Source organism: Fukomys damarensis, unplaced genomic scaffold (genome assembly GCF_012274545.1).
Source record: "Fukomys damarensis isolate Sample0158 unplaced genomic scaffold, DMR_v1.0_HiC HiC_scaffold_2, whole genome shotgun sequence".
Classification (NCBI taxonomy): domain Eukaryota; kingdom Metazoa; phylum Chordata; class Mammalia; order Rodentia; family Bathyergidae; genus Fukomys; species Fukomys damarensis.
The window spans coordinates 7597410-7608868 of record NW_022900914.1 but is presented as its reverse complement, the minus strand read 5'-3'; the positions used below and the strand labels follow the sequence as shown (position 1 = coordinate 7608868).

The window sequence follows — 11459 nt, the reverse complement described above, 5'->3', positions numbered from 1 at the left end:
GATCCCCAGTACCACAAACAAAAAAAAAAAAAAAAAAAGAGCGAGAAAACAGCAGTGGCCCCTAGAGCTGCTTGCTTGATTTCTAGCACCTTCCCACATGCAGTACACAAGAAGCCAATCATTCTTAACTTCAGAGTCCATTACCTACAATAAAAACACACTTAGCTGTGATTTCCCTACACAGAGTGCAGAGAAGATATGAGGCAGAAGGCAACTTTGTGAGGCAATGAGAGAACCAAGAGATAATGCAGGGCTGGGGATACAGCTGAGTGGTAGGTAGTCTGCTTGCCTAGAACTGAAAGGCCTGGTTCGACCTCAGTCCTGGGGAAGAAAACACAGACATGGTGTATGATAGCAAAGGCAGAAGAGCAGCAGGAAGAACAGCACAGGCAGATATTTCGATCCTCAAGGAGAAGGAGAACCGTAAGCAGGCCCCTAAATTTTCAGATTACTCTGACTAAAGTTGGAAAGAATAAAGTGATGAGAGGAAACACCAGGTGACGCATCATCATGTCCCTATGCTTTTTAAGAACTACCCACATGTTCCTTTCATACCATTTTCACATAAAATTCAAATTCTTCACTCCTGTTGGGCTTATAATGCTAGAACTCTAAGAGGCTGAGGCAGGAGGATCACAAGTTTGAGCCCAGCCCTCGCAATTTAGTAAGACCCTGTCTCAAAATAAAACATAAAAAAGGGCTGGAGGTGTAGGCTCAGTGAGACTCAATTCCCACGTCCACACACACACACCTTACCTTTATTCCTCTAATGAATTTCCTGCTTTACTTAGCTTAGTTCCATCTGAATTATCCAATACTTTAAAAAGCACAACAAGATGACCAAGCCTGCAGGCCCTTGCCTCTGCTCACTTGGCCTCAGGAACCCTCCCATCTGCAAGGCTCCATTTTATCCATTTCCTAAGCATCTCTCAGGTTTATTTCACATTCTAGCTCCTACAGATAAAACCTTCCCTCATAACTTGGCCATTCTAAATTATTTAGCTTATTATAAAGTAATTAAGCTAGTTCTATAGTTTTTAAAATAGCATTTGTTATTATGGGGCCAGGGATTTAGCTCAATGGTTCTGCTTCCTTCCTCGCAAGCGCAAGGTCCCGAGTTCGATTTCCAGTACCCAAAAAAAAAACCCAAACAAAAATATTTGTCATTATGTATTGAACAGATACACAAAAGACTGTCATCCTGTTTCACCATACACACTGGTTCCTAACTCTGTGTGTCCGTGGTGTGTGTGTGTGTGTGTGTGTGTGTGTGTGTGAGACAGAGAGAGAGAGAGAGAGACAGAGAGAGAGAGACAGAGAATATAGAGAGAGGTATAAAGAGATATATAATCATCCAATCAGTTAAAATTTCCATCAGGCACAGTTCATCAGATGACTGAAAACATCAATACATCTTGTACTCTCTTTTAATCTAATTCCTTCACCAAGCAGGGATATTCACGTAAGTTTCAAGACAACTTGTATGGTTATGAAATCACTGCATCTCAAACCTGCTCAGACAGGCACAGCCCACTGGCCGCCCTCAATCAGCCGGTCACATTCCTTTGTCTAATCAGAGGCCTTCTGGCCACACTCATCACCAGTGTCAACACAAACCAACAGTGGGGTATGTATTACAACGATAAAGACAAAAACAACCTAAATCTCCTGAGGTCTTACAATACTGCTGGAGAGAAGAGACATCAAGGAGCTATAGGTCAACATGAAGAACAGGCCAAACGAATTCCTTATTGATATTCAGAGTAACCTTTCCCCCACTTGGCAAGGGTCAGGTCTATCTGTGTGGCTGCAAAGCAAAGGCATGAGTGAACACAGCAATTAGGGAAAAGGTGAAAGGAGAAAGGAGTGATCTTCAGTGGGGCTAAGGAAACCTGTGGAAACCTGTATTCTAGTAGGGAACGCAAACAAAGGCTACAGGACTTTACACAACACAAACTGCTCTGGCTGGGACTGGGCTGCAGATCTCTGAGAACTGTATGAAAGCAGTCTAACAACAGCATCTTAAACTTTCATTGAGTTTTAGAGTTTTCAAAGGGTTTTGAGATATCTTTGTAACTATAGGAGGCTGACAAGACCAGAATCGACTTCTTTTTTAGAGGAAACTAAAGCACAGAGAAGTAAGGTGACAACTAGTCCAAGGTCCCAATGCCCAGGAAGAGGGAGAGCTGGAACAGAGTACAAATTTTCTGAACTCTGGAAGGTCCTTTTTCTATTAAGTTATTACGTAAGTAGAAATACCATAATGGAAAAATCAGAGGCATAGGTCAATACAAAACCTAGGCAGGGAAACGATGTTAAGGGTTTGTCAGGGTATCTTTAGCACTGACCAGTGAAGGTAAGTACCTAAAGCAGGTTCTGCAAAAGTGATTCGGTTCACTGAGTCCAAACATCAACCCAACAAATTCCCTTGCTCTTTCATATCACACTGGCTGACCAGCCTTCTTTTACTATTTCCTTATTCTCTCCTAGGTCAGAAATGAGCCCTCTTGCATATGGAGTAAGAAGACATTCAGTAGTGTAGCCTATCACAAAAAGCAAACTTTAAAAGTTAACACTAGGCCAGGGATTAAGCTCAGTGGTGCCACCCTCACAAGCACAAGGTCCTGAGTTCAATTCCCAGCAACAACAATAACAACAACAACAACAAAACATTAACTTTATCTCCACAAAGGTCTCAAAGAGTATATGTCAGCTAATCAACTCTAGCACTGACAGCCAGAAGGTAGATAAAATGACTAGGCAGATTTGTGGAATCCTTATGACCCCGCTGGGCTCTTTTTTTCTTGGTACCAGTGATTGAACTCAGGTCCTTGTGCTTGTGAGGCAGACGCCAGAACCACTGAGCTAAATCCCTGGCCCTCTTAAGCTCAAGATTAAACTACACAGTATCATCACTGACTGGCTCGGTAAGTTTTTAATTCAAGATTTATAGTGATGTTCATGGTGATCATAAAAAGATAGAATTAGCAAATTGGTTTTCATTCAGAACTCACAGATACAGAATCTAACATTTAAATGAGGAATATTTTATAAATTTCTATACCTGGGGCTGCTTGTAGCTGGGGGGAATGGCTCAGAGGTCTTACACCTGAAAGACAAAATAAACTCTTTACAAAAAGCAATACCATTCAATGTGTCTGTAAAATACTTATTTATCCAAATATAACCTTAAAAAAGAAAGAAAAAATAAACTTACAAAATCGGAGGGCCCATTTTGATGCACTGGGAAGGTTTTTAAAAGTATAAGTCCAGATGGAAGTCATTCTGAAATCTGAAAAGAGGAGCAAAATATATCCTGGGTTAGGCAAGCGATTTATAGCTTCTATGCAGTGAATGTTCTCCAATAACCTCAACCAGAGTTACTATAAAACACCCAAAAAGTTTAACAAGCATAGTGGTACACACTTGTAATCCTAGCTACTTGGGAGGCTGAGGCAGGGGAAATGCCAAGTTTCAGGCCAACCCTAGGCAAATTGGTGAGACCGTGTCTCAAAAAATAAAAAGGGCTGGGCATATAGTTCAGTAGTAGAGCTTGCCTAACACGCACTGACGCACCAGGTTCAATTCACAATACTGTAAAAAAAAAAATCATCATCTGTTATCAACTCTTGTTCTGCTAATAATACTGTAATAGCTGTGTGAATAAGAATGCATGTTATACCAACCGTTATTCTAAGCATTCGTCATCTCATCCTTACAATGGCCTAGAAGTGGGCATGATTATTACGCCCTGTGTAAGAGGTACAGAGACTGAGGCACAGAAGGACCGAGTGACTTGCCCAAAGACCCACTGCTAGTAAGTGGCAGTGCCGAGATTTAAACCCAGGCAGTGCTGAGATCTAAACCTAGTGCTCTGCTCCTCCAGGAAATGGGAGCAGAGACAAAGCTTGGCATGAGCAGTATTAATCTCCACCCCGAAGGCTGGCTGTGCTGTGATTAGGTAGATAGAAGGCTTTGTTGAATGTTTGTATTTGAAGGAGATAGATACTAAAGTACCCAGGGATGGGCAAACGTCTTGTCAGCAATTACTCCCAACTACTACTAGAAAAACTTTGCAGTACTGCACCCGCAACATTCTTTAAAGCTTGATATTGTTTCAAATAATTTTTAAAATTTAAAGTACATATAAAACCCTATATATTTTTAAATACTTCAAATATATTAACCATTCCTGCCTCTCGAAAAAAAAAGCTAAATTCCTAATAATGAGCTCCTACAAATCAGTATGAAAGAAACCAGCAGGCAAATGGCACAGGATAAAAGCAAACTGTTCATAGAAAAGGAAAGACAAGAACATGGCTCTTAGGTGTACGAAAAGAGCTTCAGTAAGAAAAATTCAAATTAAAATCTCACAAACATAGCTGTCTGTCAATTTAGCAAAGACTCAAAGATCTGCTATGCACCGAGCAGAAAAGAGCCCGCATAAACACTGCCGCTGAAGGTGTGAACTGGCGCGTCTCTGCGTGGACCCCTGGTAATTAATTACAGTGGCACCCTGGTCATCGACTGGATCCAAGATCGAACTTTCTGCTACTCAATCTGCAAAAATTGAAAAAAATCTCCTCAGCGTTCCTAACTGCTGTAGTCTCAATGGAAAATCCAACTTGCAAAACCCCGAGGGGTCACAGGGCGAGTCACGCAGCCAATGGGGTGACGCTTCCGTCTAAGTGCCGCTCTCACCCAGACAAATTTTAAGTGAGAAAGGGTGAGAGAAGACTCCAAAAATTGTAGTGCCAGCAGTCACCATGGAAGGAGACGCTCCTAAAAAGTAACGTTTCTCCACCTCCTCCAGTTTATCTCCAGCTTCCAGTACGCCAGGAAGCCTCCAAGTCAAGGTAAAGCACCTGTACCAATTTTATTTGCTGCACTGTGCTTTGGCATTTAATGTAATATATTTATTGTGTTATCTACACAACCTAGGACTGTTAACCTTGTGTTAAAGTCCCAGAGAAATGAATTTATAAGTGTAATTTTGGGGGCCTCAGAACAAATTACTTGGTTCGCCATTCTTTCTTATGGGAAAAAAGTGTCCAGTTCTCAGACTTCTTCGTGTTCAATTATGAATTTAGAATGAATTGAGTCTGACAACTGAGGTATCACTATATCTGTCAAAAGCTTCATCTAATTTTTTTTTTTTTTTTGAGACAGGGTCTCACTATGTAGTTGAGACTGACCTGGAACTTACTATGCAGCCCAGGCTGGTCTTGAACTCACAGAGATCCTCCTGCCTCAGCCTCCTGAGTGCTGGATTATAGGCGTGTGCCACCATGCCCAGCTGCTTCACCTAACTTTTAATCCAGCAAATCTACTTCCATGAATTTACTTCCCAGATGATATACACATTACCTATGCTGTCAGCGTGACAGCAAACAGTTAATCACATTACCACAGTGACATACTGTACCATACAAGTGTAAGAGGAAATGATTATGTACCAAGAGCACGGACCATTTCTAAGCTGTATCATTAAGGGAAGAAAGCAAGGTCAAAGTCGTGTATATGGTATGCCATTGCTCAATCAAAAGAGCACAAATGATACATACATTTCCTGGAATTACTGTAAAATATCCCCACAAGAACAAAGAAAATGTTGGAAATAATTGTTAACTGGAAGGAAGGAAACTGAGTAACTAGAAGACAGGGATGAAGGAAGACTTCTCACTGTATATTTTTAGTAATTTCTTAATTTTAAAACATATTTTAGGGCCTGGGATTTAGCTCAGTGGCACCAGGCCCACCTTGCAAGCCCAAGGTCCTGAGTTCGATCCCCAGTACCAAAAAAACAAAACAAAACATATTTTAACTTGAAAGATGAACACAAGATTTGTGGTAGCCAGCCTCTAACTTGATCCTCAAAATCTCTGACTCAAGGGATTCACAGCCTTATATAGCTGCCTCCTGTACTATTCTGCGGTTGGTTTGCAGAAAAGATCAGAAGTAATAGTTGTCACTTCTGAGATTAGGCTGTAAAAATCCCGCAGCTTCTGTCACATCTCTCCCTCCCGGATCACTCTGGGGGAAGCCAACTGGCACATCACCAGCTGTCTGAGGAAGAGGCCTGCATCCAGAGAAGCCGATGCCTCCTGCCAGCAGCCATGTGAGTGAGCTTGGAAGCCGATCCTCTACCCAGGTGCACTTTCAAATGACCACATCCCTGGCCACCACTCAGACCAATCTCACGAGAAACTCCAAAGTTAGAACAAGCTGGCTGCGGTCCGCAGTTCCTGACCATCGGAAACGGTATGAGATGACAAGCATATACTGTTTTAAGCTGCTAACTTTGGGGATAACCTGGCACCCAGCAATAGATAATACAAACCTCTCTTGGGTCTTTAAGGACTAAAAGGAAGATGTTTTAAAAGAGCAAAACTTCACATATCAAACAAAGGGGTTAGAATGAGATGGAAGAGTCCAAGCTCTAGGTTCATCAGCCCAGGGACATTCATGTGGCGCTGGCCAGGAAGACAAAGGGACTCGTGACATGAGCCTCTTCACTTCCAGAAACTACTTACAATGCCACAAGGGCCTGGTATAAAAATTCCCTTAAGTAAGGTCAATTTTGAAGTAAGACTCATAAAAAAATGGTCCAAAACATGTTGAAAATAAAAAGGGAGCACCTGCTCTAAGAAATATCAAAAGTTCCTACACAGCACCAGCAATTCAAACAAAGCAGTTCTAGCACCCAGAAGAAATGAACTGGATCAGCAGAACAGGGCGTGTCAAATTTAGAAGCATTCTCTGTCTGAGAATTGGGTATATAATGAATGCAGCATTTCAAACACGAGAAACATGGATTATTCGATAAATTTCCTGGGAAAATGGCTAACCCCTTGGGGCAATTAAGTTCATAGCACATGTCATAAGTAAAAATACACGCCAAGTGGATTAAAGATGTAAATGTATAATTTTAAATTATAAGCATACTAGGAAAAATACCAGATAATAGATACAGAAGGGATTCCAATACATATTACAGAATCCAGAAGCCATGATGTCAAATAACCAATAGGTCTGATTATATAAACATCTCAAATATATATACAGCAGAAGATACTAAAATCAACCTAGTATAGGGTTGCACATCTGTGATTCCAATTTGCAAGAGACTGAGGCAGGAGTGTCTCAAGTTCAAGGCCAGCCTGGGCAAGTTAGTGAGACTTTGTACCAAAATTTAAACATGAAAAGGGTTAGGGACATGCCTCAGTGCTCCCTGGGTTCAGTCCTGCAAATTAAAAAAAATTTTAAAGATACTAAAATCAAGTTAAAAGAGAAACAAGAGAGTCAGAGAAAATACTTGTAACAAGTAAAGCAGAAAAGGTTAATTCCATAATCCATAACGAACTTATTTCCAATGATAGAAAACACAGCAAAATTTATCATGGAATCCATAGTTTTTACTCTAGTGTGCATTTCACCCCATCACAAGTTGGTTGCTATACATAGTTACAAGAGATTGAAGCTCCGGGGTTTAACCAATCAGAATTATCTCATTCTCTGCCAAGATCACCAGGTCAGGCAATCAAGGCTTAAAACAGCCAAGCACAGCACCATCTTGACCACTGGTACCAATGCAGGAATAGTTCAGTCTAACCTCCAAGTCCTCTGCTGGATTCCAGTGCACAAATCTTTCCTTCCGACACCTGACACGGCTGCAGCACTTGGCCAACATTAACAAAGCCACCCTAATGGCAGAGCTGACACCAAAAGAAGACAGGGCTGAGAATCTTAGGAGCCCCAGCAGATCCAGTCTGAACCTGTCTTGCCCTGTGGTTTTCACTTCTGTGAGTCAGTAAATCCTCTTTTTTTTTTGGTATTGGGGATTGAACTCTGGACCTTGCACTTTTGAGGTAGGCAGCGGAACCACTGAGCTAAATCTTGGGCCCAGTAAATTCTCTTTAATAAGGCAACTGGTTTGAATTTTCTGTTATTTGCAACTGAGTAGCTTCTTCCTGATACATAGACCAAGAGCAAAAAGGAGCAAAGGAGCAATTTATCAAAAATGAAAATGCTCAGAGCCAGGGTGTAGCTCAGCAGTAGAGCACTTCCCTACTATGTACAAGTCCCCAGGTTGGATCCTTTCCACCACAAATAAATAAATAAGATTTTTTGAATGTCCAATCTCACTAACAATACATATACTTACAAAATTAAACCAAGATATCACTTTGAGGTTGTTGGATAAGCAAAAATTAAATACATGGTTAATATACAATTCTGGTAAGAACAGATCTAACTTAAATGGGCATTTCCATATACTAACTGAAAAAGTATAAATTGCTAAGGATTTTTTGGAAGGCAATATTGTAGTTATTTATCAAAGTTTAAACTAAATTCCTGACTCCAGTAGTTCATCTTATTCGTCTCTAACCTGTAAAAATATTCAAAACGCATGTATAGCTAGCAATGGAGTCACAAACCTAAAATCCCTGGAGGTTTAGGCAGGAAGACTGTGAGTCCAAGGGCAGCTTGGGCATAATGGTAAGACTCCATCACAAAAGCAAAACAAAAAAAAACCCAAAAGCATGTGTTGTACATGTAGGGCTCCAGTGTAAGGAATATTCAAGATGTTCACTGTTAATATTTGTGAAAAGCTGGAACCATTCTAAATGTATTTCAACAGGAAATGTTTAAATTGTATCAAAATCGTACCAAGCAATACTCTTCAGCAGTGTAGAAAGAAAAATGAAATATAATGATATACATGTTAACTGGTGATCAAAAATTCCAGTGAATGCCACCGCCTGCCTCTCAAGCTCAAGGGCCTGAGTTCCATTCCCCAAAAAAAAATTACAGTGAATGTTTTTTTAAAATTTATCATCCTAAAAGAGACATTGCCACATCTCTCAAAATATCCCCCCTGTGCCAGGCATGGTGGTACACAACTGTCATCCCAGCACTCAGGAGGCTGAGGCAGGAGGATTGCTATGAGTTCAAGGCCAGCCTGAACTACATCAGGAGACCCTGTCTCCAAAAAAACACAAAACAAACAAAAAAAAAACCTTAAAAAAAATTATGCCTTGCTTTTTTGTTTTGTTTTGTTGGGTTTTTCAAGATAGGGACTCACTATGTTATTTAGGCTGGCCTTGAACTCACTGTGCAGCCAGGCTGGCCTCCAACTCATATTGATTCTCCTGCCTCGGCCCCTGAGTGCTGGGATGACAGGCGTGCGCCATCACACCCAGCTTCCCCCTTTGCTTTGAACACAGTTATCCTATAGTTTTGCCACTTTCTGAAGCAGTTCTGGAAGCCCTCTTGTTTTTTTGTTTGTTTGTTTGTGACATTATCTCACTAAGTAGTTCAGGCTGGCCTCGAACTCTTCTGTGTCTTTAGCTGCTGTGTCACAGCTGCCACAATGTCTTGAATTGACTCAAAGCCTCTACTTTTTGTGGTCATTTTGACTTTGATGAAGAGCTACAAGTTGCAGGTACCTGAACCATGAAAAAGGTAGATGGGACACATCTTTAGTTTTTATGACCTGCTTATCGTGGAGGGCACCCTACCACAGCAGTCACTGTATTTTTGATCCATACCTTGTAAAGACATTCATGAAAGAGGGCTTCCAGAACTGCTTCTGAAATGGCAAGGTAGATGGGATAAGCAAGGCGGAGTATCTTAAAGGGGACTGATGCCAATGAGCTTTTTACTGTAATTTTTTATTTAAACACACACAGCCCTCGTATATACTGACATGGAAAGATCCATAATATATCACACACACGGTCTCAGCACTCAGGGAGGCTAAGACAAGAGGATCTCAAGTTAGAGGTCAGCCTGTACAACTGAGTCACTTAGTGAGACCCTGTCTGAAGATGAAAAAACCTTTTTAAGGGATGGGGGTGCAAAAGCCCTAGGTTCAATCCCCAGAACCACAGGGGTAAAAAGAGGCAGCAAACTGTAGAACTAGTGCATAGTAAGACACCATTCTGTGACAGAACAAGTCCATGAGGCTATGAGTCAGTATATGGAAAGGATAAACAGGTACTAATCTTTTGGTGGTTGTTCTTTTTGTTTTTGTTTGTTTTGCTGTGCTGGGATTGACCAGGGCCTGGTGCAAGTCATCCACCACTGAACTACAGTCCTACCCCCAGTTTTTATATTTTTGAAGAATTGTAAACAAAACAAAAAATACATGTCACACAACAAAAAGAACCCACAAAACTTAAACCATGTACTGGTTGGCCCGTTACAGAAAAAGTCTGCCACTCCTGATGTACATAATGAGCGATACATAAAATTAGGTGCACCAGAGAATAGTACATGGCCAAGATACAGGCTTTGAATTGTAAACATCTGCAAGGTCAAGAAGCTTTTTTGCAATTTACTCAGAAGTGGTCATCCAGTTTCTGTTTAAAGTGCTCTCAGTGAGAGGAAGATCTGAGTCAAACTTTAAAACAGAACACTCTCTTTCTTTCCGCACTTGTCATTTTCCAGCCTCAATTTCCCTGCCATTTCTTGTTTTCTCTCTTGCAGAACAATCTGGTGAATATCGAGTCAGATTTATGTCTGAATCTTGGCTTTGCCATAGACCAGAAAATTTAATCTCCCTGAAGCTCCCAAACCTCATCTAAAAAGTACAAATGGTACTAATTCTGGGACCATGAGAATTAAAATAATGTGAAGCTGTCAAGGGTACTGTAGGTTTTCAATGTTGCTTTTCTTTTTCTAAAACAGCGACTATTCCAGGACTCAAGCCCATCTTTCGAGCTCACAAACAGCCACCAAGTTAAGCACAGCCCTTGACTAGATGTAGACTCGGGCTCCAAGCCTATTTCTACCACCTGTGGCCTTGGGTAGAAATCCGATTCATGCATTCATTGTTTAGTTTCCACACGGGTGGGGGTCGGAGGACGGCATGAGGTTCCTTTTGAATTAAGAGAATGCCCTGATCACCAGATCACCAAGCCGACTGCAGGATGTCCCAGCTCCTTCCACACCTTAACAGCACCGTTTAGCAAAATTCAGGCTAAACCCGTGACGCCCTCCTGAACTTCAATAGCCACCGGCTGGGTTATAAGAAAAGCAGGTGCAACAACAAAAACTCCAACACCGTCCTGGGTAGTAGGCACACACGCAAAGAGTTCGTTAATTTGCGGGGTATAAACTAAGAAAGGGGACACGGCTGCCCGGAGCTATGCTACAATGCGAGTCCCGGTTACTGGCCGCCCTGTGGTTGGTGCCGGCCTGGTCGAGGAGCTTCCTTGCGCCCCTCGACTTCGAGTCACTCAGGGAGGGGAAGTGGCCAACGCGCACAGGCGCAGCGGGCGGGAAAGAAGTGGGACCGGCTCTCGCGAAAAGGCCAGGCGCAAAGTCGAACGCCCGTACCTCTCACCTCAGCTCCCCGCGTTCCGGTTCGCAGCAAGACTCCGTCGCTAGTGACCAGGCAGCGGGGAGCAGGGGGCGGGTCCTGTCGGGAAAGGACCCCGGCCCCGCCTACGGGC

General features: G+C 42.0%; 1 protein-coding gene across 2 annotated transcripts in view; it reads right to left on the bottom strand.

The window, feature by feature from the left end:
• Hadhb (hydroxyacyl-CoA dehydrogenase trifunctional multienzyme complex subunit beta) overlaps window positions 1–11441 on the bottom strand; it is a 37435-nt gene extending 25994 nt beyond the window's left edge. The window contains exons 1-3 of one of the 2 annotated variants that reach the window (XM_010604833.3): window positions 11344–11441; window positions 3218–3292; window positions 3065–3109 (exon numbers count right to left, since the gene is read on the bottom strand). In XM_010604833.3, the coding sequence (XP_010603135.1) occupies window positions 3065–3109; window positions 3218–3284 (112 nt within the window). In that variant the 5' untranslated portion in view covers window positions 3285–3292; window positions 11344–11441. The remainder of the gene's footprint in view (window positions 1–3064; window positions 3110–3217; window positions 3293–11343) is intronic. The other variant, XM_010604834.3, reaches the window with a different exon arrangement.
• Between the last annotated feature and the right edge of the window lie 18 nt (window positions 11442–11459).